A 27,722-nucleotide genomic window follows, 5' to 3' on the forward strand; every position below is an offset into this window, starting at 1 on the left:
TCAGATCAGCTATTCGAAAATAGTTGATTTACCAGGTCCAGGGCATCAAGCAGGTGTGTGTGCAGAGCAGGGCTTATATAGACGCCACCAGATTGCTGAAGCGATGCAGCTGGTGAGGAGCCACACCCCTGTCTCCAGTCACCCAATCACACACACACAGACAGGGAGATTAGGAAGAGGTAGATGCCCCAGTGGCACTGGCATGTTAGCTAATTAATGTAACGATGGTCTAAATGAAAATTGTACAATATTTGGAAAGCTTTTGAACATTTTAAGCTATAGAAATTGTGAATGTCATCACATTTGACCACCGCGCTCTGACTTAAGGTGCGTTACCCTTGGACACTGGGTAGCGCAGCACAGAATCTGTTCTTGAGAGATTAATGTCGAAGTGTCCTTGAGCAAGCCCTGATTGCTCCTGATGTGCTGGTTGGTGCCTTGCATGGTTTCTTCCGGCATTGGTGTGTGGGAATGGGTGAATGTAATGCACAATCTCTGTAAAGAACCTTAGATAAAATGCACTATTTAGATACAGATGAGAAAGAACATAGAACCATACACACTAAAGAACAGGTAACAATGCATAGAAATACAAGACCTATAGTAGACTCTGTAGAAGTCTGTGACTGTGACAATATTGAAGTTGTGTTGGGTAAATGTATGTATTCACAGCCAAAACAAACTCCCATGCATCTGCAAGGAAAGAAGATCCATGTCTGGATTTTCCTGTGTGGATTTTTCCTACATGAATTATCTGTAGTTAACTGCAGGGTATCGGGTCACACATGTTAGAATTATTATGCAGCAAACTCATCTCATCACAGCAGTGTGCTGGAGGAATTTTAACATTGACTTACTGTGACTATGAATAAAGCATGAGAGAATTCCCCTATATGTCCTGTGCAGAGAATGTGCATTGCTTAAGTACAGTACATTTATGCATGTATGCAAACAGACCTTTCTTTCCTAGTCTCAGTTGTATAGGGCTCATCAACGTGAAACTGCGCTGGCATACTAGATCACTAGCTGAAAACTAGCTGCAATTACTCAACAAGAAAGATGTTTTATTTGTGTTTTTTCTCTCTTTTCCATCAGTGACGATTAGACATTTTTCACAGCATCATATTGACATTAAGTAGCAGGTTGTTACAAATGATACGAATTATGGTTTAATTCCCAATAGCAGCCCATTTAATGTTACCCTCCTCTCAATTTGCATCGTTCCAAGTAGTCCAGTGGCAGTGCCCAATGGGCACCGATCTAGTAATAATAACAATGATACTTTCCATAAGCATGTCTTGTTTTATTCAAAATCCAATCACACACGTCTTACAGAGCCATTGGGACACAGTTATCAGGCACAGTTTACATTTCTCTGATGGACATACACCATATACAAAGTTACAAACACACAGATACTGTTTAACATTCAAAGCGGGTGTATAGCGTTTAATACAAACCTTTTACACACATACATCCTGCCTGGTTTATGCAAAATATGAATTAGGATGGTGTTAGTTCTCTCTCAGACATACTGTGTGTAGAGAGATACACAACATTTGTATTAATGTTTTATCTATCAAACTTTATTATTATTTTAATAAAACTAATTTAAAACTATTTTGTGTGTGAGGACTATTATTTGGCCCTTTTAGACCATCAATCTGAACAGTAATGAACAGATTTCAAAGGTCTCATACTGCTTTGTCATGCAGCTATGCTGTGTTTAAAATCAAATGGCCAAACTTAACTATTTATACTGTATACATTGCAATGTATGTATATAGCAGTAGATTACAGTCTCCAGTGTAATTGCATCTTTCCTTGTATGATATGACAATCATTGGTGCCTTTACAGTGATTTTTCTAGAAGGTATAAGTACTCCACCATCCTGGTACTCAATGTTGCACAAGATGGATGTTATCCTGCTTTCCTAAACAAGTGAGGAGTATACATACTACTGTATACCCTCGCTGTTGGGCGGAAACCTTGTACAAAACCGTAATCTTCTGGATGTTGAAAAGATAAATAATAATAACCTGTGTACCAATGGATGTATTATTTAGTTACAAGCACTTGCTAATACTTTTCATTGGATAAATATTTATAAAACTCACAGACAGACCTAGCATTGGATTTTGGGCAAGTCATTATAGGAGAAAATTATCATCATAACATCTCTTTTCAAAAATTGCAAAAATAGCAGATGTACAAGCACACAGTTTGTGAGCTATTTCCAATACTTTTGGATGCCACTATCATACAATGAAGTATAAAATAGGGCATTCATTTATTTAAAAAAAAAACAAACATTAATGAAATATAAAAATACAAGGTTTCTGCACAATAGCAAGGATATGCAAAGGGTAACGACTCACCATGGAATGATTGACAACAAAATGTGTATTAGTGTGTTTGGCATGGATCAATGTCCTTGTTAACGATGGCACACCATTGTGGAAGCCCCTTCATGCTTGATGGATCTATCCATCTTCAGTTCTGCCTGCACATCTCTCCAGAAATACACTCAGTTAGTATACATTAGTAGTGTGTGTGTCATTTTGTGACTACACATTATTACGGCACACATTATACAACTATACAAAACGTTATGAATTATTTTAATTTAAAAAAGAGATACATTTTTCAAAAATGGCGATTAGCCGATCTATATACAAGCTCACATGTTGTGAGCTTATGCATTTGCAATTTCTACTATGAATTCAGATGTGGCTTGAGATTTTGACTTGACCATTGGTGTGCTTTGGGCGCAAAGTCTGAAAGCCACTTGGAAATTAAACCTGTCCGGTCACTCTACCAACTAGCCACCATCACATGTATCCACTGTCGCCTTGGAAAATAGATTTTCATCCCCTCAAACGTGGAACAGAACTATGGCATTATCTCAGCAAGCATGGAAGAAAAAGTGAGACTTCTACAATGGCATGTGTTACCAAATTCACTTAGGACTGGCCTACTGGTATGTATATACTTAAAGGCACAACAAATCACATTATCTACTTAAAAAAACTGTTAACATCAAGTAATCCTTTCGCAGTACTTCAGTCTCTACTGCGTAACTGTTCCCATACACTTTGTAAAAGGTTCTCAAACATGCTCAAGATTGTTGTTTTTGTCAGTGAGAAAATAATTGTTGATGATAAAGTGCTGCAAAAACTTTCCTCAAACTGTAATATTTTGAGAAAAGAAACATTCTTGGTGACACAGCAGTAAGACAGTAACTAAGTATCTAAAGACAGATCACTAGCAAATATACAAGTTTCATCAATTAGTGACATCATTTGCTACCCAAACAGTGAGCTACTCAAATTTGCATAACTGAGTGACAACAAAACAAACCTTGCTCCAAAAAGTGTCGACAAGTCTCGCCATAACCCTGATGGGTAAAACATAAATAATATTGATAATGAAGACCATTTAAAAATGCTGCCTGAAACCCACGTTGATTTTGGTCCCCGCTTGAGAAACAATGCTTTCTGTTTCAATTCAAGGCTGAAGGCACAGAAGTGTAAAGAGCTGTTTTCCATTTGTGGGAAAAGAACAGGAAGGGCTTCAGGCCAATTCACCAGGCTCTGGCCTCTACAAATGTAGTCTCAACTCAGAGAAGCGGAAAAACTAAATCCATTTCAGTGAAGATCCACTATTGAAAGTCAGCCTATATGCCATGGCAAAAACCGTACCTGAAACTGACTCCAGCACATCAAGGCCACAGGGAGATATGTCTACAGGAACATTTAGCTCCAACATACAAAAATGTGGGGGACAAAAGAAAGATAAATGAACACAAAAATCCTAACCCTAAAAACACTAATATCATAAATCAGACTTTTTGTATTTACATAAGCCTGCAGTCAGATTGGCTTGCTCCTTCTGACTGAGTGCATGGTTATATCTCGTACGACAGTAAGAGGATAAATGATTGACTTGACAGCCCGGTTCAGAGCTCTGAGAGCTTGTGCTGAAGGAGATACTAATCTCAGTCCCATGGTTCGATTGCCATCTAAAATGTATATAGCATGTTGCTGAAAAGGGAATGGAATAAACAGAGTGTAGAGTAGGAGAGTAGCGACACGCTTTGATCTCGCCGCAAAGCGGGTGCCTAGTATGGGCTATAGTTCCAAACATTGCTCTATATGGCTGGAACTATCCCATTGAGATAGAACGAGCACTTCCGCATTCCATTGTTACAATGGGAGTCAAAGCTAGTGTCACCACTCTCTTACTAGATTACTCTGGGAATAAAAAGGCATGCTGAAGACAACAATTACTGTACAGTATGTTCTATGGCCACCCTCAAAATGTTCTGTATTCTTGTTTAAGAATAGATTAACCCATTTAGGACTGAGGTGTTCTAAAAAACACCTTCTAAAAATCAAATTTCTTTTTTTACAAAATTACAAAATGTTATGTACAGTTAGTTATATACTGTACATAACAACAGCAACAAGAACCCAAAATTGGGTTCCCATCTTGAAGGGTAAAACCCCCCCATCCTAAATGGGTTAAAAAACCCAACACCTACTCTTTGCGATGTGATTTTGATTAAGAAAACATTCTCTATGATTAAAAAAAGGCTTAAAATCTTTTGTGAAAGGACTAAGGAAGTAAAAAAAATATATACTGTATATATATAAATATGTACATGACATGCAGTGCTTTGAGTATCTATAAATAACAGATCCTCCCTGCACCACATCACAATATACCATCATCTTACAGCTCATGTACATGTACAGTAACTGACTCTTTCAAGAGTAACAGCAATTTCTCTTCAGTGGGCCAACTACCCCCTCTGCTGGAGAGAAATGAGGAACATTTCATAGCCAAGCTTTACAGCAAGTCTACAGCTACAGCAGTACAATAAACACACAGGACAAGACTAGACAAACAAAACAATGAAATACAATTAATTGAATTTGCTTTGTGAAATTCATGCATGCCTTGAGGGCTTTAAACATGACACTAACAGGCAACAGAGAAAAGAAGAACAGTACAAAGTAACAGTGATTACTCCAATTTTAAATTGCTGGTTGAAGTAAACAGCCCCTTCTTCCTTCTTTTGAAAATTTGAAAGCATTCTGTCACAGGTCCTCGTGTCCAGTCCACCAAGTTTGTGTCATTGTAGATTGGCGACATTGTGACGTGAGTGGGGAAACGCTGTGTTAGGGAATCGGGTGAAATGACTTGTCATTTGTTCTTTGCTTGGTAACGTTGCCATACGTGTGTTGACAGTGTGGAACTGGAAACATAATTTACCATTGTATATGTCTTCTACAGCAATTCAGCAAGCCATTGGGGTGTTAAATAATAAAAAAGTATCCAATGATTTTTGCCATCACATTTATTTTTCACCCAGTGTCTAATATCTAGTGTAATCCTGGGCTCTACACTCCTGCCAACCTGGGGAGAGCAACGGACTGACCTCATGTTTCCTTCAATGCATGGAGTCCAAGCCGCTTCTTTTCACCTGACAGGGGGGAGTTTCCCCAGTTGGGCGTGGAAGGAACACAAGCAATGGAATGTACTGATTTCTACTCTACATGGACTATTGTGTGTACATTATTATGATATTATACTATGACATCATTATTATAATTGTACATTATTGTGGTATACATTTTATTGTACTATATATTACATTATAAAAGGGCGAGGTCGCTTCTCGCCCTCAGGGCGTCTTACTGGTATTATATAGTACCGGTATATATATATGTGGAATATATGTATGTATGCAAGTATGTACTGTATGTATGAACTATGAAGGTAAACAGAAGTTTACGGTTTGCAATAAGCCAACATTATGTTTGCATCGAAAGGAAATAAGACCACAGGGGTAGGGCCTGACAAGCCTAGTGCTTCTCCCTAGCCCTTTTCCAGGACATTTGGACAAGCCTGTCGAACAGTGACGCTTAAATGATTGCATGTACAGTATGTCCAAATTCTGGAAATAAAACTCAACTGAACTGAAAACGTTATTCCAACCAGTTCCTTCCCCCTCCATCAGGTGCCCCAGCTGGCCAGGGGGAGGCAGTATAGAGACCAGGATTACTGCATGTTTTTTGTGAGGGTACCTACCCTAGGGGACACGGGGAGAACATGCAAACTCAGAAAGAGCCTTTTTATGGGCACTGATGACGCGGAGGAGAGAACACGCCCCCAGCGTCCACAGCAGGAATCAAACCCAGGACCTTGTAGCTGTGAGGCGACAGCGTTACCGACTGCCCCACTGTGCCCCGTGGGCTGGGGGTGTTAAAAAGTTGGGAAGTGCAGATTGGAGGCAGAACAATAAAAAAAAAAATAAAGAATTCAAACTCAGAGTTGGGAATCTGCTCCCAGGCTGTTGAGCTCTTCCGGCGAGTGCTTCTCTGCGTCTGAGCCAGCCGACCGTCGGAATGCATTGGAGATCTCATCGAATGTTCGCCCCTTGGTCTCGGGAACTTTGAAGAAGGTGAAGACGAAGAACCCGAGCAGGAATATGGTGAAAATGACAAACACATATGGGCCAGTCACCTCCTGTAAAAATAGACAGAGACAAAGAGAGATGGCATTAAGCATAATCCCCATAAAACAGTTTCGGTATAAGGTATACCGATACCATTTTATCATTGTTATACTGTATATTGCGTATGACATTGATCTTAAATGTTAGCCTGTCATGGCCAGACTAATATCACTGCATAGATGTGGGCTTTTTTTTAAACTGGCATATTCATCTGGTTTCCAGGCTACTTAAATTTCACGTGCACACTGCACAGTGCATCCCAGACACAGAAAACCAGACAGGTGGGATTTACTGCATGAGGACAGTTTAGACAACCCTTCAGCAAAAAACTGAAAATAGGTTTTGCTGCTTGTTTAGAGATACATATCACCAACATCTACTGTATACATGAGAGCACATTCTACAGCAGATTATAATTATTATCCATGAGAGACAAGGCCTTGTCATCTCATCTGGTACCACGATTGGAAAACTCGTAAAAAACGTTCACCCAGTCAGCACTCACCTCTATATACTGGAAACCCATGCCCACGATGAAGTTGGCGGTCCAGTTGGAGAAACCTGCCACAGCAAAGGCTGAGGGCCTCGGCCCCTGGGAGAACAGCTCTGCTACGATGAACCAGGGAATGGGCCCCGGTCCGATCTCAAAGAACGCCACAAAGCCAAATATGGCCACGATGCTAACATATGACATCCATGGCAGCTTTTCCTGAAACACACAGTGTTTATACCCTCCATTATTTAATCTGGAAGAAACCATTACTAACCTGCTAACCGGTATGAATAAACTGTGGTTAGGCATCTTTACTGCATTTGCTAGAAGATATTGTGTGTGTGTGTGTGTGTGTGTGTGTGTGTGTGTGTGTGTGTGTGTGTGTGTGTGTGTGTGTGTGTGTGTGTGTGTGTGTGTGTGTGTGTGTGTGTGCGCGCGCGCGCGTGCGACGGATGTGACGGTGTTCATCTTTTTGTGATGAGAAACCTACCAGCAGAGCGAGAGCGATGGTCATCAGAACGGCAGAGAAAGCCATTCCCATTAACCCTAGCAAGTGTAAGGATCTACGACCTGCACGCTCCACCACGAACAACTGAGGACGAAACAATACGGGTCAGAAGTTACACATACTGTATGACTATATAACAATGCTCTTTAACAGGAATGTTCATCAGGGCTAGGGGTGCAACAGTTGATCAAATGAATCGAAGATTAAAAAATATATATTTAAAATATATATATATATAAAATTATTCACAAAAAACGTTATCCCTATTTTCAGCATGTCATGTAGGTAAAACGTTTCAAAATATGTCAAAACTATTCAAAAGTAGCGGAAATAGCAGCTCTACAAGCTCACAATGCGCCGAGAGCTAGCTATCTTTTCCTAATTTTACGAATTGTTGATAATAAGTATAAAATATACAGTATATTGTGAAGCATAAAAATGAATACGTTAAAAAAGATATAATTAAGTCTGTACTCACCGAAACCACAGTGAAAGCCGTGTTGACCACACCGGCTCCAATGGTGGCATAAACAGGCTGAGCAACTCCTGCTTTCGCAAAGATGCGGGTGGAGTAGTAGAACACCTAAAATATTAGTAAAGTAAATAAAGTACATAAGATTTAAATGTAGAATCATGCGTGTGAGCAATAGGTAACCTGTCTTTGAAGACGTTCCTTAGCCTTCATAACAGAACATGAAATAGGGTAGGGTGTCTTTTTTTGTTTATTTATAATATATAACAACTAAAATAAATACTACATGAAAACATACCACAACACATGGCTGAGGGCCAGTAGGGACCGAACCTCTACACAAGTGGTTTTCAACCTTTTTCATGTCAAGTCGCATTATTTATTCTGCATTTGAGCCACGGACCACAATTTTTTTCCTTCTTATTTTTTAAGATTTGTTTTTGTCTTTTGTGTCTTTTTGATAGCAATTTTTTCTTTTTTGCAGCACAATATCTACCACAACAATTATTCTGATCTACTGTATAAAGGTCCATTTGGTTGCCAACTCTCCCATAATTTAGCTGGAGATCACCTGGAAGAACCCCCTCAAGGGCCACTGGTGGTCCCTGGACCACTGGTTGAAGTCTGGAGTGTTCATATGAACCCTCTCTCTCTCTCTGCAGTGTTGACCCATTCTGGATGGGAACCCCTTTTGGTGCTTTAAGCATTATATTATACTTTAGCTATTAAAACATTTGCAGATCTACAAGCTCATATGATGTGAGCTTGTAGATCTGCTTCGTGAAAATGTGGCGCAAATCTTGGAATATATATTCTTTCAGAGAGTTTTTAACTCAAATCTTTGCTTCTGGGGGAGTCCCTGGAAAAACATATTTTCAGATGGGGGTCCGTGACCAAATACAGATAATTCTGAGGGTCCTTGACTTGAAAAAGGTTGAGCACCACCACATAGAAAACTGTTTTAGAAGATTTTTTTTTTAAATCGGCCTCAGCGGGTTTGAACTCACAGCGTTGATGCCGGACAGCTGCTGGGAGAGCTGCAGGACGATGGCGATGAAGATGGGCTGGCGGTAGAGGGGCGAGCGGAACAGCTCGAGAATGGTCACCGTCTTCTCCCTCATCATCTGCCTGCTCTCCTCCTTCATCTCCTGCATGTCGGCACTCACGTCCGTGGTCCCGCGCAACTTCTTCAGCACTGGAAGGAGCAGGCAGGGGTCAAAAATGATACACTGGGCCTGGGCCATAGCTCAGCAGCCGTAGCTCACCTTGGCTGGTAAGCCATTTTTACAGCGTGTCGCTATACGTTATACGTACAATGTAAACAAACTAAAACACGGGACTGCCATTTGTTGTGTATATGAATGATTTTGGCGTGTACAGTGTGTGTGATTTGATTAACCATTTGTAACTCAAAGAGTGTATAAATGTAACAAAATGGTTACATTTATACCGTTTTGAGGTAAAACAACCCTGAAGAAGTTGGCATTTATAACTGATGATTTCACCTGTCTTGGCCTTGCTCTCCTCGTTCTTGTTGATGAGCAGGTAGCGGGGGCTCTCAGGACAGAAGGGCAGCAGGATGCACTGTGCAACGGCAGGGAGGAGCGTGAAGCCCAGTAGGTAAGGCCACATGGTAGGGTTGCCCATGAGAGCCTCCATGCCAAACACCTGGAATCACCAACACCCACATAAACTGGTATTTATATAGCGCCTTTATCCAAGGCGCTTTACATAGATTGGGTGAGCATTACATTCACCCATTCACACACCGATGGCGGCGGAAACCATACAAGGCACCAACCAGCACATCAGGAGCAATTCGGGGTTCAGTGTCTTGCTCAAGGACACTTCGACACTAACTCTCTGGGAGCCTGGGTTCGAACTGGCAACCTTGCGGTTACCATCCAGCGACACCACCCCTGAGCCACCACCGCCCCCATATACACCACACACGAGAGACAATTAGCTTTTGACATACAGTACAGTAAGTCTGGATAATAAAAGTGACACTTTCATCTCATTTGCATGCTTATAGTGATGCTCTGGGAGCTGTAAGATTGTAATAAAGTCAAGCAACTGAACATAACTTTGATGATAATTCCCTTCATGTTTTCAGCTACACACCTGTGCCATCAGGATGCCTACGACGATGCCCAGCTGGTGGAGAGTTCCCAGGGCCCCTCTGAGGTTAGTGGGAGCAACCTCACCAACGTACATGGGCACAAAGCCAGTGGACAGACCCGAGTAGAGCCCAATTACAAATCGGCCAGCAATCAGCATCTCCCAGGAGCTCGCCACCTTGGAACAGCCCATGAGAGCTGCAGAGATGAAAGCTAGAACGTTGGCCATCAGCATTGAGTTCCTCCTGTAGGGAATACAGAACAATACACAAGGTTAGATGTTCTCAATGAGAAAATAATTGTTGTGGTAGATAAGTGCTGCAAAAAATAAAACATAAATAGCCATTGATACCCTGGCATTACACCAAGGTGTCACACAATGTACACAACGCAGTCAACAGTGTAAGGAGCATCCGTGTATATTATTCACCCCTTTACCTTCCAAAGCGGTTGACAAAGAGCCCCACAGAGAAGGAGCCAAAGATGCCACCGACAGAGAAAATGGCAACAGCGAGGGACCAGATGGATGTGAGGGAGGTCTTGGTGATAGGCTCCTGGTAGCGCTCGTACCAAGTCTCATTGATGAACATCTCAATGATCTGTAGACGGACAGAGAAGGGCAGCGGTGGCATATCAAAGATTAGAGGAGGCTGCTTGTGCCGCGAATGTGTTATAAATTACATTGTCATGTTACCAAGTTGTCAAGTTATAAAGATCTTTGTATCCTCTGACAATATCAAGGTAGTAGAGAAACATCTAAAAGAAAAACAATACTTCTGAATATCGAAATTTTCCAACTACATTTCTGTTGTACTTTTGCTACAGGAAGTGTGTGAACTGGTGATTTTCTACATTCTGTTCAGCACCTGGGCAGATGCTATCTTGAATCTCTGTGTGTCCACACTCATCTCAAATAAACTTTGACATTGTCCTGTCCTTCCAGTTCTGTAATTCTGTATGGTTTCATACATTAGTTAATTTCCTAGATTGACCAGTGGAGGGCAGTGGTGTATGTGATACCTAGTATAATGTAACTTCCTGATCCTGATACAACCAGAGAGATTAAACCCTGCAGCCTGGTGTCAAGTTCCAAAATCCAGACTCTGTTGACAAATTGAAATACACCCCGAGGAGCTTGTGAGTGACCAGTTTTACGTGTTTGAGTTTCCCTGTTGCTGTTTAGGATTTTGACCTCCCCACCACCCACGCATCAGTCTGTGTCTCGGTAACCCTTTGAGTGAAGCAGCTCAGACGTCCAACCCCTGGTCAACGCCCATCCACATCCTCTTACAGTAGTATGTGATACACCCACCCATCCCCCTTCCCCATTGCCAAATATCTCTGGTTGATCCTACTCATAGACACGATTTGATTTACTCTTTATTTAAATAATAATAATACATTATTATTATTATTATTATTATTATTATATTCAGTTTTTTCCCTTATGGCTACATTTTATCTTGCTATTATAAATCACTTTCTAACCCTGTTTTAAAAAGCTTATTGCAGCTACAAATAACATGCATATCATGTGGTAATACAGAACATAATAAATAACACAGTAAGTGTTACAGAGGCCATGCTGTCAGTGAAACTGATGCCCTTGCTGCTTGCCTAGGGAAAGGGCGATCGCATGTCAAGGGTTTTCCTGAAGCTATGGGCCTTAACTCAAGCCTCACGTTACCATATCGTTTTACACACATCACAAGCCCATATACCCCCTCTGAAGATCAGTAGTTTGTACCATGGCCCATGGTGCAATTTACAGTACTGTATGGCTAGCAAAGATAATGAACAATGCTGCCATATGTTTTTAGTATGTTATACAGTACATGAATAAAGGCTTGCAGTTCTTAACTTTGTAACAACAAACTCAACTAGAGTGTGGTTGCCTCAATCGCTAATATAGGCCACTCCCACTAATTTCACTAGCCAATTACAATGTCAAGTCACCCCTGTGATCATGTGTAAGTAATTCGGAGGAGATTTATCCCCTAAACATTTTTCTTTTCAACAAACGGTTAAGTTTTTCGCATTTGCGGCGCCCCTTATGGGTGCAAATGGAATTGCTTTTGGCTCTGTGTTGATGCCATCACCCTTGATTTAAATGTGGGATGAATTGGACAATTCGTTGTGGCATTATTTTTGTAAAATAGGCCCCTCCCACTAACTTTGGAAGCCAATTACAGTCGAACGATACGGACTATCAAACTTCTGACTGTGATGTTTTAATCGGATAGGTCCAAAGATCATGTGTACTGATTTGTGTGAGATTTGGACAAAATCTGTAGGTGGAGGAGCAAAAAGTGTGTTTTGAAGACAATTCAAAATGGCAGAAAATCTACGCAAATGGGCTCCCTAGTCCCTATATGGGGGCGGTGCGTCATGACCCATAAAAAACCAGGCAAAGATACATTTTTACAAGAGTTATAGGGCGAAACGTAAAGTGGTCTGTTATAGCGCCACCATGAGGTCGACTCATGTAATTATTCATTACATTAATTATTATGAACCCTCTAGGTGTTGAAACTTGAGCCGTTACGGTTTCTGAGAGAAAAATACTTGAATGTGAGTTCCAGTTCAAGTCATTGGGAGAATTGAATGCAAGAATAAATTAATATGAATTAAACTATATCTCTTAGCAAAAAGCAAGCACAAGATTCCCAATTAAGCCGGTCGATTTCACATTGGCCTCAAGTGCGTGCTGCCAAAATGGTGGGACAAGTAGCACTGCAAATGTTAGGGTTACTCTAGAAAAAATTAAAAATAAAGTCGGACACTAATAAGATCATTAAGAAGGCCAGCTCTGTTGTTGGCCTCAAATTGGAGGGGCTGCAGTCAGTCGCGGAGAAGAGGATAAGGGCCAAACTTAACTCCATTCTGGCCCTCCCACCCAATTTCTATGGCATGCTGCAGGATAGGGGGAGCACCTTCAACCGAAGGCTCACCTTCCCCCCCGAGGATGCATACGGAGCGGTACAGACTCTCTTTCATGCCAACTGCCATGAGATTCTGTAATGCAAATGCATAAGAACCGTCTCGCCCAATGCATGATGTCCTATGTTTGGCACTGGTCTTGTATGATTTTGTCCACCTGTGTCTGTTGTTTTTCTGTTTATCCAGTAGCTTTAGTTTAATTTACCGTATGTGTCACATTATGCTGCTGCAACGTCTTAATTTCCCTTCGGAGATTAAGTAAGTGCATCTCATCTCACAACACTGAGAAGCAAATTAAAGCATATAGCTGCTTTCGAGAAGTTACGTAATAATTTGTTGTTCTCTCCCTAGGCTTCAATAGACGGAGCAGCCGAGCAACCAACAGCTGGCTCTCCCCTCACAGAGAAACAAACTGCCCATTCATTACATTTGGCCTTGGTGAAAAAGTGTTACTAGTTGTGCACAGCTAGCTGGTGGCTAGACATGGTCAATCTGCCCAAAGTGTACACAGTTTGTACTGAGTCTGCAAGAAGGAACACCCATCCCATATAATCGTATTGTGAGTCTTAAGAGTCTTATGAAGTGTAAGACAGAAAATTCTGCCAGGAAAAAAAAATCGGCCACTTTAGTTGATAAGCTTTCAATTGTCTTCCATGCAGAATAACGTGTTAATTTAATAGTTTTCTCAAGAGCATTTGTAAAACAAGTATAACTTCACTGAATAGTGTAAATTGACGCATGATTAATTTTATTGTTAAGATATATACATACAGTATATACGTCTATATATTATATTAAGGTGTGAGGGCTACATAGCGGCCTGAAATGTGAGGAACCTCTAATACTGTATATTTTGCATTGCAGACTTAAGGCCTATTCATAGTCTGAATTTTCGGTGGTGAGGTGACCACCGCTCCAGTGGTGAGTTGACCACCGGAGCTGAAATAACGTATATATTTCAGCTCCGGTGGTCAGCTCACCACCGGAGCGGTGGTCACCTCACCACCGAAAATCCAGACTATGAATAGGCCTATAGGCAGTTTCTAGGGCAGGAGGATAGTACAGCAAACCAGAGCCAGACTCTTGAAGCACAGTATCTAATCAAAAACCTCTACACAGTGCATGGCCTGCGTCACAGGCAGCATAGCATCACTCCAGTTCTTATCACGTACTAGTGGTAATCTAAAGTGTTGTCATTTTTATGAAATTAAGGTTGTTGTGGTGGCTGTACCATCAAAGGGCAAGTAAGTCACAGGTTGCATCTCTCCAACAGCTGTTGTGTCTAATGAGTAATGACACAGATGTTATGTCCTGTAAAATGTTGTCCTCCAGCTGGAATGCCTACCTATTCATCCGTTATAAATTCCTCATGCAGGAGGGGTGAATCGGCTAAATGTGTAATTGGGTAAAATGTCTTAACAAAGGATAAAGACCTAGCGTAAGCGTAACGCAGACTTTAAATCTTTGCTCCCAAAGTTCTGCTGAAATGGATGTTGCATTGTAGGCATACAGACAAAGATGACATAGATGTTTAGGATGTTTTGTGAAGGAAAACAACTATCGCTGTTGGTATAAATTCACACATTAACCCAGTGTGTGAGTGTAAGTAAACTTCTGCATTTTCAAGATTAGCATTAACCCTGACTGTGAGTGTACCTGTAAGTCTGCATTTTCTCCCCACCTCTTTCACCCGTGCTCCCTAAGCTGTTATATCAATCTGTATCACATGGGGGGCATTGGGGGCTACAGTAAGCCCTATGAAGCAGAGGCTTTGTTACGGTGTGTCAGAGAGAAGGATTAGTGCACACACCTCCAGCTTAGATTAAATGTTAATATGACAACACATTATATTAATACCGCTGGACAAAACTGCTCACTCAATGGTAATAGTATTTGTAGTAGATAACAGCAGCACAATTTACACCCTATGGCCAGAAGAAGTTTGACTATAGGGTTTGAATGGATAGCTGGATTCCTACAATGACCATAATGCTTTGGTGCACTTCCCCTCCTCAGAGCAGCTGCACTACATCTCATTTTCCTAACAAAGCTGGCGAGGTCAACACTGCTTTTGCATGGGCTGATTTCCCTAAACATCATAGCCCTGACATCAAAGTCCCTGGAATGGTCCTTTACACTGACTTTACACTGACAGTCTTTTAGTGGAAATGTCCTTGGTCTCGATAACAGCAGTTATTATTAGTCCCCCACATCTCTCCTATCTCACAAACCTCTGGCACTGGGAGCAACGTGGTGGTATACAGTATACAGCACACAGTGAGTATATATATATATATATATATATATATATATATATATATAGGACATCTGATAAAAAGTTATGGTCATACGTGTTTTTTTAATGCATTAATGACAAGCAGGTGTGTAAATGCAGCACGCATGCATGCAACACTTACAGCACTACAGGTTATTATTAATAGGATATAGATGTGCTGTAACTTAAAAGCGTGTGCGTTTGTGGGGGAGAGACAGAGAGAGAGAGAATGAGAAAGATTTGCGTGATATTATAATGAACTGCTGTGTTATTGTCAACCGTTCAGGATGTCTGGAGAGATTCATATTTTCTGGTCTTTGTCATAAAAAATATTGGTCAAAACCGCCAATTACGGGACTAACGTGACCTCTATGCTACAGTACTATGAACCACCTACACTGCAGTCGTACAGTATATGACGTTTACTTTCTGCTCTGCACTTGCCATTGATTCTCACCTTTTGAGGGGCATTAATGACACCTGTGTTGTAGCCAAACTGGAGAGAACCAATCACAGCTGTCCCCACAGTCAGCATCAGCTGGGCCGTCACTTGCTGCAAGGAGAGACAAAGAAGGGAACAACAAGTTAGGGACTTCCTATTGCTCACAACTCAGTACCTACAGTAGATCTATGAATCCAAACCAGCATTTGGAGAACATGCTGGAGAATAGCTAGACAATAGCGAGCATTTTCTGGGCACCAACGATCTCTGCGCTTACCCAAGAAAAAAATAAAATGCAGTAAATATCCTGCTCAATCACTGACATGACACTTGTAGATGGTAAAGGTATTGAGCTTTAGCAACTGTCAGAGATAAAGAACATAACAAAATGTTTTAAACTATCCGTTTCTTCTTTTGTTTTTGGGTAAGCATAAATCATGTCGTGATCTAGCTCCATTGAATGTATGTAGCATTCAAGAGAGCAATCTTCTTCTGTTGTATGTCCTTAGACATTCAGATCCATTGTAGCAAGCCAGTCCAGTGTGTCATTGTCAGGGTCAATTAAGCCACGATCACCATTCGGTGGCCGGTGTATGGGGCAGCTGGTCAGCACGTGTTCGCAGTGGGCATTGCATGTGAGACCCAACTTCTGAATTGCTGCACCAGAAGTGGGGTCTCAAGACAAGTCACCAGGCTTGTTGCACGATGGTGTCGCAGTCCAATTTTTTTATTCCGTACGTGACACCAGGGCCAGTGGCCTGTGGTGCAATAACACACATCCACCAGTCAACTCAGCAGGCGGTGGAGGGCTTAATAACCACTTGAACCTCAGCATCCCTATTTTGGGGGTAACCAAAATAGCTGATGTACATAATGATATTAGGGAATGAAAATCTGTTACCGATATAGGACGCATAGCTTGTAGATCAGCTAATTTTGGTGAAGAGATTCGGTGTAGTGTGGGTAAAAAGTTGCAACTGAGGTCCATTTTAGGGTGGTTAAGCGGTTAAGCCCCTACAAAAAACATGTAATAGTTAATTTAAGCAGAACCTGGGGATGTTCCAACAGCAGCAGAGTTGACCATGACTAACTTTGACCGTCTTTGTCTCCACTTCCTTCTCCTGTGTGGATGACGTGCAATATCACTACAACTTCTCAGAACAGAACTACAGCTCTGATGTCAGTAGCTAGTAGGCGTTTCTAACACCACACCATGCAGGCTACTTCCTCAATCATATGTTAGACTAAAAAAAGTGATGTTGCAGCATTTCTCTGAATGCACCTGTCCTGTAGTAGCTGTACTGTAAAAGTTAAACTAACTACACTGGACATTCTGTCTTGTATTAATTAATGTAATTGCGAGGGCAATTCATAATGAGCTCTCTGATGGGGGTTTAATAGAGGGAGAGAGAGAGAGAGAGAGAGAGAGAGATGGAATAAGTCCCTAAATCTTACGAGACACCAGATAATGCAATCATCTGCAATCCCCAAGGAGGGCTGCAATGCTGTTGTTTGCAATACAATAGTCACCCTGACTCATAAATATTTAGCCTAATTCTAGTGTTTCCGTTACTGGAAGGTCTTGTTACGGGGACTTTCCTTAGAAGCTTATTGAAAGGTTTGTCAAAAAGTGCAAAACGTGTGTGTGTGTGTGTGTGTGTTTGTGTATGTGTGCGCACGCGCGCGCACATGTGGTGTGTACACATGCACGCACACACACAGATACACTCACACACAGCACACACAAAATGTTCACCGCCAGGACTGATTGGTGGTGTGAATTCTAGAATTATTTCGTGCACGGCTGTGTTGTAAGTGGGAGGGAAGCTGGAAAAACTGGCCTCCGTGTTTAGATGCAGTCACTCCAACGTGCTCAGACAGACAGTGTGACGTTTGCTGGAGACAGTAGAGCTAAAAATGGGCTTGTCTGAGTGACTCAAAGACCCGCCCTAGAATCTACACTGAACCTATGGCAAATCTCGTGATGTCGGGGGGGCTGTATGGGGGTGAACAGGTCCATGACTGTGCATTTTAACACACACACACACACACACACACACACACACACACACACACACACACACACACACACACACACACACACACACGTGTTGTCGACCAGACTCTTAAAGGAGCCATGCTCCCTAGTCACTTTAAGTGTACAACTAAGTGATGTCACGCAATCTTCATAGTTGTTCCCAACAATTAGAAACAGCACTGGAGCTGTAGTGAGTGCCCTCCTACTTCTTAAACACGTACCCTTAAAGTGACACAGCCTCATGTCTACCCTGGGACAAGCTGTATAAGTGACTACTGTTCCAAAAAATGTGCCTGGAGCTCTTTAAGGGCAGACGGATAGAATCTTTTGCGAGTACTCCCTAAATATGGAAATAGTCCAGCAGCTGCAGGAGGTTGTTGAACTGGGGAGGTAGTGTGTTTTACAGATACACTCTTCATGGATGGATTGGATACCTTTAGCCTATATACAGTACGAGGACGCATCCTCACCCCTCAATGTACACCGCTAGGCCTGGAAGATAGAGAGCTATAGCATCACCAGTAAGGCTAAACTATTAAAAATAAACAACTCTAAAAATATAAAAATACTGATTAATGACATTAACACATTCTTATCACTGTAATGTCTTTCCCACTATCATAAAGAAAAGTAATTTCTCAACCAGATATTCTGTCCTATTGCAATGTGTAGATTAAAATCAGGAACACTACACACACGCAAACACCCAAGCATAACTGAATGAATACTAATCCATTCCTAACCATCTTCCACTCATATCTTTAATTTACACCGAGTAGTGCAGTAGTCAATTAATCCCCGTCAGATTGCACTTCGAGAAGTTTCTCACGGCAGAGAAAAGATAGACCAGGCTATATACTGTAGCTCAACCTGTGGGCCACAATACAACAATGGCAAGGCTCCAGTTGATAAAATGACAACATTAATGATACTTCTCTTTTATTTATTTATTTCCACATAATGTATAAAAGGCAAGTCGAATGTGCATTATTTTATGGCTTGGCAATTTATATTCTGTCAATGACACAATTTCATATTTTTTATTTATTTATTTCATTTCATTTATGGTTTTACATGATTATATTCATTTTACTTTGTACATTATTTTTAAAATTTTCCATAGCAGAAAAGAAAAGGAGCAGGAAGAAGATAAATCTTATTCATACCTGCCCCTACAATTGGTTTGAGTATCACTGCAATAGACCATGGTGGCCATGTTGGCACTTTGCATTGAAAAAGCAGGGTGGCAATGTGGAAGCATTTCATTCACTTAATGGCAAGATGGCTGTCATGTGAATGTTGTTAACAAGGCACACCATGAACTAAGAAATTCAAACTTAAATATAGTTTTGGTGCCTTTCTTTCACACCTAGGTTAAACTAGTATTAGGTCCAAGATAAACTGAACCAGTTTTTTTCATGACAGCTTCCACTGTGTTTACATTTGAAGTCAAATGTCAGATCTGTTTTATCTGACTAACAAATGACTCCTTGTGAGCACGCTGGGCAAGACCTACGCTGTAGATTTTATAAACGGAAGTGCTGGAATATGGCGGAAGTAGCAGGATTTCGGTGGAAATACCGCACAAGGAAATGACGTTGACGTTTTACAAATCTGTTTACATTCTCTGTGAGTGAAACAAGTGTTGTGATCGCTCAAAATATATCGTATCCGGGGAAATACATCTGACGGATGTTTCGGACCGACACTTCTGGCTATAATTATGCTCTCTGCCTTAGGTTGTGACCAGGCTTTTCTCTTCACAGATGAGTAAGGCTGGGATCGAGGCTACCTTGTGAGGCATTTGGAAGTGCCTGGCATCATCATGCTGATTGTACAGTGCATCAATACATCTGATCAATCCCATATTTAAGGTAATGGGATATGTTAATGTGATTCGCTTACTGAATCTGATTAACAAGCAGCATTGAGAATTTTTGTAAATAGACTATGGACATTGGACAAGATTTCATCATCTTGACTTCACTTTGGATATTATTCCTGACAACCTGCATTACCTATAGTGATATGATATGATATAGTACTTTAGTACACAAAGAACTAGGGATGCACCGATCCGGCTTTTTGGCATTCGATACCGATTTCGATACATGGGGGTCCAGTATCTGCCGATACAGAGTACCGATCCGATCCCCCCACAAAGAAATGTAATAACCTATTAAGCTGTATGGCTCACTGTGTGGAGTCTGGAATCATTATTTTGTGTAAGGAAACATCAAGGCTTGACTTAAACATTACTTTCCCAACTTTGTAAAACAAAATGTAACAAACACAGATATAAATGCACTGAATTATTTATTAAATAACTGTGCAACAATTAGACCAGGTTAATGTGTGAGCAGGCTAGCCTGGCTGCATTCCACATGTTATACTGTCAATACTACACTGCTGTGTCACAGAGGAGGTAGAGTTGTTTTCATACTGTAATTACACATAATTATCGGATTGGATTGGATCGGATCGGATAATGGATCGGCCCATTTGCCACCGATACCCGATCTAGAATTTTAGCCTGGATCGGCGCCGATCTCCGATACGAGTATCGGATCGGTGCATCCCTACAAAGAACAAAACAACAGCTAAATGCTTATTTTCGACAGAATCTATCAGTTGATGATACAAGTGTGAAAATTGGGTCACTTGATAAGTCTGACGGCCATCCGACGGCCATTTTTCAAGATGGCCACCACCTTAGTGGTGCTTTCATGCACAATCCCACGACTGACTAGACCTGGATTGTGTTGAGCATTTTCTTTACGATTACGTTGTCGCGCCTCTCATGAGCAGACCTCTCATGAGCAGACCTCTCATGAGCAGACCTCTCATGAGCAGACCTCTCATGAGCAGACCTGGAGCAGAGATTAGACCGCCTCTCATGAGCAGACCTCTCATGAGCAGACCTCTCATGAGCAGACCTCTCATGAGCAGACCTCTCATGAGCAGACCTGGAGCAGAGATTAGACCGCCTCTCATGAGCAGACCTGGAGCAGAGATTAGACCTGTCGTTGATCCAAGTGACAACGTCTGCGTCACATGCTGCCCATCTGAAATAACTTTTACAATTACTGATTGGCTATAGTAGGCTCTAAAAATAGTGTCTAGAAAAATACGTACTTTTATTCTAGAATTTAGCCAATAGATAATTGAGTTATCGTTTATACCACCTGTAAACCTTGTTGTCGTCCCGTCCCCCCCAACCCCCCTCCCCTAAAAAACAAACAAACAAAATCTGTGCCCCCCCCAATAACACAGGAAATCTAGACTACTGTATGTGGGCCGGTTAGTACACTATTAAATAATACAGAGACTGTATTATTACAGTCTTATTATTAGGGCTGGCAACAATAACTGCCACTGTTTCAACGTTTCAGCAGTCCCGTCAGTTCTTTGGATGAATCAGTGAAGCATCAATGCCGGAGTATCGGGTGCTTTTGCTTAAAAATGCAAAACATTAAATCTCAAAAACCTGTCAATTGGCAGGAAAGTAGGATCAAAGTCTGATGCACACCTGATCGGCTCAGAGACGGGTGCGTAGGCACGGCTCAAAGTATTCAAAAAATGCACAAAAAGTACACAATGACCCGCACACAATCTGCGACTACACTTGCAATATGAACAACGTTTCGGTTAAAGACCTTCTTCTTCTGACAGGCAGCCTGTCAATAAATTAGCGCCTCAGAAATATGTCTTGCAGTGCTGAAAATCATTGTGGCCACATCAACTCTAATATAATCTTCGCTATTTGGTAATGCTTTATTAAACATTTTAAAAACATTTCTATTTCTTTAAATGTTTCTCTCATTTTGGAGCACTACTAATCCTCCATTGAAATGTCTCCCCTATGCTTGAGAATGTTGTGACGTGGCAGTCAACAGTTTACTTGGTCTCATGGTGAACATTGACAACAGGACCGATTGGAAGTCATTTTATTCAAATATAGATTTAAGCTGCCTATGTTTAATTGTTTACTTTTCAGATGTACCAGACTCAAACTAAGCAGTGGTAAACCCTCTTAACCAGACATTGCTATATGAGATCAGCCTGAGCTTGAGCAAACACATTCACACTCACACTCGCTCATCTAAAGTCACTTATTGCCTATAACTCCCAGTAAGATAAACGGTGCATGCTTCAAAAGCACATGTAAACAACACTCTGAGAGGCCCTACCAGGAAGCAACAATTCACTATGAGACGTTGGAACTCAGCTGGTGGCAGGCCACAGCGATCCTGATCTTCAAAAGAACGAGGAAAAAGGTTTGTCAGGACAAAGGACTTAAAAGAGGAATGCTGAAGAACTGAGAGAAGGCGAACAGTACACAAGTTACACAACTCCATCATAAAGGGATAGATTAATCACATGTTTTTGGATATCATATTTTCAAGTGCTTTCAATGACAATAGCCTGTTATGTCATCACAGTCCACTCTCTTAATGTGGTAGCCTGGTAGGTCAGTCGGATCCCACAGACCGCAAGTTGGTAAGACAAAGTGTGTGTAATGTTGAATGTTTCCTCTTGCACGATGCAAGAGGAAACATTCAACATTACAAAGAAATTAGAATCTATTCACTTTCATAGCATTCATTGATATTTCAAAGTTTTATACTAGCAACCGTAGTCGACACTTTTTCCTCATTGGCTGCATCTAAGCCAATTAGATGAGACTTACCCATAAAAACATAGTCTGAATGGCAAAAGTGAAGTCGTATACTGCATACTCTGAACACCACAATGTGAATCTGTGAGTCATTCTTGTTTGACATTGCAAATATTATACTTTTTACTACACTACAAATATTTGGCAAACTTTTGTTACTAATTACAAAACATACATTAACTTTGAGTGAGCGTCAATTGTGTAATATGATAATGTATAGCAGCAGCACATTAACACTTAGACTGTGTGGCCGTGTGGTTACAAGTGGTAAATTCCGTCCGCATTGGGGAGATTACTACTCAAGTTCTTCCATTTTCCCGCTCGCAGACGCCTCACGTCTCAAGAAAAGGCCTCAAAGGCCTCAAGAGAAGGCTAATGTTGGCATTAGCTCACGCTAGCTATCTTTCTCATTTCAATCGCGATGCGATGAAAAATCTGAAATCAGATCCGAACCTCGGATGTCTTATCAGCACAACAGACAGCGATGTAGTTTTCGAGAAAAGAGACAGAGAAGACCCTAATTATGGCAGTAGTCTACGCATGCACGAGGATGTTCCGTGCATGCAGGGGTGAGCAAGGTGTTGCCTAGCAACCGGCTCAGGGCTGAAAGTTGTTTTTAGTGGTGCCATTTCAGATCAATATAAAGCGATATAAAACGTATATATATATATGTCAATCGCAGACAACAGATGGCTATTAAAAGCAGACAATGTGTTAAGTAATTAAAATCAGCCCCACCTTTACCAGTTGTAACACCAAACACTGGTAACAACCACATTAGGACAGTTCCTCTCTTTTGAGGACCTGCATTTCCTGCGACGTTTAATCATAATGTTTAATGTGTGAAACCAGAAACCTCTGCAAACACAGCCAAACCTACAGTTCCACAGTAGTGATCACAGCCATGAACTATCAACGCACCTACCCTTAACATGTCCTTAGTCAATGATCATAGCTGCATGACCTGCCCACAATCATCAAATATAGAGAATTTATTCTGAACCCCAAGTAACAGCGGTTTAACAAGAGCCATGTGTAAAGCAGAAGCCAAACAAGTTGATTTACACTCAGGCTGCCAGGCTTGTAGCAATGGCCTACGTGGGAAGCTGCACATCCCTACAATCGTATCTTTTCTAGGCTGCAACCACAGGTTACAATAGAGCCGGGTAACCTAAGATTCCCTCTTTTCTCTCTCACGTTCTATGCAGTTGTCCTGTGCAGGTGAGAATGGAACTGACCTGGGTCCAGCAGAAACTATAAATAATGCGAGGCATTTGTTTAAACCAGCTTGAAGGAGCCAGGTAGGTGGGGGTTTTACCATGTCAGGATTAATAATGAATTATGAAGCTTCCCTAACCCTAACACAAGGAAAGGTACAGTATACCAAACTAACTTTCGAATGCTTTCTTGTGATGTTCTAATCGGTACTCACTGTATTGTGTGTATATAGGTCTACCCAGCTATGAGGCCATTGAAGCACACTTAATCATCTACAATAAAAAAGTGTTGACTCAAGTCTTGCTCACACCTTCACTCATGTAAAGAATGTATTGTACACACAATATAAGTTATATGTATACACACACACACACACACACACACACACACACACACACACAAAAACAGGAGAGCGGCGCACGTCCGCAAGACCCCCCACGTTGCACAGCTTCAAGGGGCTTACACGCCTTTACATCCACGTGAACAGCAATTAGCAAGGGTTGCTGCGTGCGTCCATGCAGTTGCTCACACAGAATCATCCATTTCATTTCAGGGAAACAGAATTATTACGGGCCCAAGCTTCTCGGCTTATGCCCATTTCGATTTAAGCCTCCGTGTGATCTTTCAGTCCAAACTTATATAGGTGGGTCTCATTAGGCCTCATTATAAAGAAATGGCTGAGATTACACACAAGGGGGTGGCAGGGGGTCGTGAGGACAGGCAGGAGGTATTAAAAGCAGGATGAAGGCAGGCGAGAGGTGGTGTGTTGGCTCTGGGCTCTATAGTTATAATGCTGAACTGTCAGGTCTGTCAAGTATCAAACTGTTAAATAAAAGAGGGGGTGATTCCGTTTATGGCAGATCAGGTCAACTGTATGGTTGACCCCCAATTATGGCTTATATAACTGATCCAGGAAAACAAGGACTGCCACAAAAGCTGACAACATCATCACTGTTTCTTGATGGAAAAAGCGATGTGAATAGCAACACTGCGACAGCCTGAGGTAACTACATTGTTATTAGAATATAACTGTGTGGAAGTATTAATGATTTAAAACTTGCATTGAAAACAATCAGTGATGCTGCCGAGAAGAAAAAACTTGCTTAATCTATATCTGGTCACATATACGACAACACAGACCACATTTGTACTTGAAAAGGTTTCAGACTGGCATTACAGGTTAAACAATAAGGGCATTCATTACAGCATGAAATGCACTAATCATCAATGCACCTGTTAATCCAACGTGCTGCGTTTGTAAGTGAGACGTTCTGGCTGGCACAATGTTACATAATTAATTTGAACAAACTTTGTTTGAAAGGCATCTTGGTTTTTGCCACATCAAAAAATACCTGATATTGTAGTATGACTAGAGAGAGAGAGCGAGAGAGAGCACACACCTGCATACTGTGGCAGGCAGGATAGAATCCGCCATGTCAACACACCATGTCACGTTTTCTTCCTGAACAATGACCATCGTGTTTTGCAAAAGGCCAAGCATCACCTCGCTATGTGGATATATGCAAATCCCAATCACAAGGTGCTGAGTGGACTTTGATTGTTTACTAATACTCGCATGTATGTACACCACACAAAAAATGAGGAAAAAACAAAAACAAAAACACACACACACACACACACACACACACACACACACACACACACAGAGCATGCTGGGAGCAGAAAGGAATGAACTCTGACCCCACTTGGCGTTTCTAACATACTGTGCAATTCCCTAGCCTATGTCTCCTCTATTTGCAGTGCAGGAGTGATGAGTGGGAACTGGGACAAAGATTCCAGACCATATAGCGCATCAGTCCAGGCATGGCACAAAAATAACATAACAAGTGGGATGAATAGAAAGACGAAAAACAAAGAAGAAAACGTGGTTTTGACAACCAGGTCAGACTAGGTCACTATGATGTGTTTCATGGCTTACATCAGAGAGACGGAGACAGAAACAGACAAGAGGAGTGAAAGGTCATTGAATTGTTTACTTTTTAGTCAAAGATGTAACAGAGTACAAATATAGAGGTTAAAGACAATGAGTTTGATACCCTGGCTTTTGATCACTTTGGTCATACGTAATTATTATTATTGTTATTAATATTAATAATAATACAAATAACAGTAGCAATACTTATTCATTATATTAATAACAATTACAATTATTATTATTAATAATAATATTGGAATATTTGTATTGCAGAATATTACTGTAATAAGCTAAATTATACTAATATTAAATATGAACTATAAAATGTATTTGAGGATCACATAGAGTTGATGCCATTCACATTTAGTGTTGAAATGTATTGTGGCAATCTTTTTGTTCAATTTGAACGGTGAATCTTTGCTAGCTGGGTAATGACTAAAACTCCCAGTAAGTGGCATTAAGACTTTGAATGACTTTGAATTATTATTTTTAAAAGCTTTATCATCCCTTAAACTCCCAAACATGCCAAAGTGTTTAATAGATTTATTACATTCGAATTACTAGAATCAGCTTTGACAGGAGTTTATAGTAATTAGAATGTAATGAATCCAATCTATTACAGGAGTCCTGTCATTTGTCAATGGGAAAATAGTCTCATAACTTCCGTCTAATATTTGGTGTGCCATCCTCCAGACCTCCACACATATCGGTATGTATTGCCATTTGCCCCAGGACCCCCTGCAGTGTGTGCGGCCCCTCACCCCCCTTAACAAGCGTTAACAAGACGCGGGCAACATGACAAAGCGAAGACCTCCAGTCCAGTTCTATGACAAAGCAAACTGACGATACACACATCATGTGCACATGTGCGACAGCTACATTTTCACATTTATTTACGCTTCATATTATGAACTCACTGAACTCGTTGTACTCGTTGACAGGTAGGTAATGCTGTGTAATCAAACTCGTTTGACAGCGTTTTAACAGCAGCTTTAGACGTGACTAAATTACCATCAAATCATTAAATGTCAGTGCATTACCTTCCCGGAATCCATGGCAGTGTGCTTTTCTTTTCTTTCTTTCTTTCTGTTGGTAAAATAAATTAGTTCTTGTGTTTTCTCTTGTGAGTTGTTCGGCAGAGGATGATTTCGTCGCTCAGAAGACAATCATTTTGTAGTTTCCAGTTGGAAGAAGAAGAAGGAGAAGAAGAAGTTTCAGTTGAACTTCAGTTGAGCGTCGCTTGTTCTGTAGTCGTTGTATTTCCTCCCGTGGTTCTGGTCTTGAACTCAGTTTGTTGTAAACATAGCTTCTCTTCAGGCTTCAGTCCTCTGTTGTGAGACATATAACTCTAGGTTGTAAGAGGGATGTTAAGTTACGTAAAAGTACGAGTATCTGCCTGTCAGAAAACTGCTCGCTGCTGATACAGCCTACCCGGAGTTATATTCCCTCAAATGACGCAATCTTGCATCGTAGGGGCTCGCCCCTAGCCCCGCCCACTGGTCCTGCTTGCTACAAACTACAGTAGAACATTTAAATACAACAGTGGCACTGGTTCTTAAACTTTTTATTTATTTATTTAAAGGACCACCAGTTTGGGATATAAGGACGCATTGAGAGTGTATAAATGGAACTAAATGGTTCATTTTGGCCCCATAAGTAGCCTAAATAAATTTGAAATAGAGCCAACAGTTCATCAACCGTCCCCAATGCCAAGAGGAAACTTAAGTCAAAATGACTGTCTGTACATATTTTACATCCACTGGACTTAATATAACTTCCATCACCATTATATGTAACAACATTCTGTAAAGTTAACAGTTAACAGTTTTTTGTATTGAGTTCAATCAATCAATTGAAGGTATAAATTACTGGATTGGATTGGTAGTATTTCAGATTTGTACAAAAGCTCACTACTTGTTTCTTGTTTGTTTAGTTTTTTGTTTGCATCACGTCATGATGGACAGAACTGTGACTTATGGTCTGGACATTCCATTGTTGCTGCATGCATTCTAATTCCTGAGCCGTATAGGCTGGTGTTTCAAAATGAGCAATACACTTTATTCATGTGGTGCACATGT

The 27,722-nt window shown here is 41.0% G+C and overlaps 1 protein-coding gene across 1 annotated transcript; it reads right to left on the reverse strand.

Moving 5' to 3' along the window:
- Positions 1-1,296: 1,296 nt before the first annotated feature.
- Positions 1,297-27,072, reverse strand: slc2a1b (solute carrier family 2 member 1b). The gene is made up of 10 exons (XM_083771466.1): positions 26,685-27,072; positions 15,790-15,885; positions 10,556-10,716; positions 10,122-10,362; positions 9,503-9,665; positions 9,005-9,192; positions 8,004-8,108; positions 7,508-7,609; positions 7,030-7,233; positions 1,297-6,535 (listed from the first exon to the last, which is right to left on the reverse strand). Exons 1-10 carry the CDS (start codon positions 26,697-26,699, stop codon positions 6,335-6,337), a joined length of 1,476 nt encoding a protein of 491 aa, XP_083627592.1. The 5' UTR covers positions 26,700-27,072; the 3' UTR covers positions 1,297-6,334.
- Positions 27,073-27,722: the final 650 nt, after the last annotated feature.

This window comes from Protomyctophum parallelum (assembly GCF_964188405.1).
Source record: "Protomyctophum parallelum genome assembly, chromosome: 8".
Classification (NCBI taxonomy): Eukaryota; Metazoa; Chordata; class Actinopteri; order Myctophiformes; family Myctophidae; genus Protomyctophum; species Protomyctophum parallelum.

Excerpts from the sequence above, each read along its gene's own strand:
- slc2a1b (XM_083771466.1), bottom strand. Across the intron at positions 8,109-9,004 it reads AGCTGTCCGGCATCAACGCT|GTGTTCTACTACTCCACCCG; the intron begins GTGAGTTCAAAC and ends CTAATATTTTAG. Across the intron at positions 6,536-7,029 it reads TGGGTTTCCAGTATATAGAG|GAGGTGACTGGCCCATATGT; the intron begins GTGAGTGCTGAC and ends CTATTTTTACAG.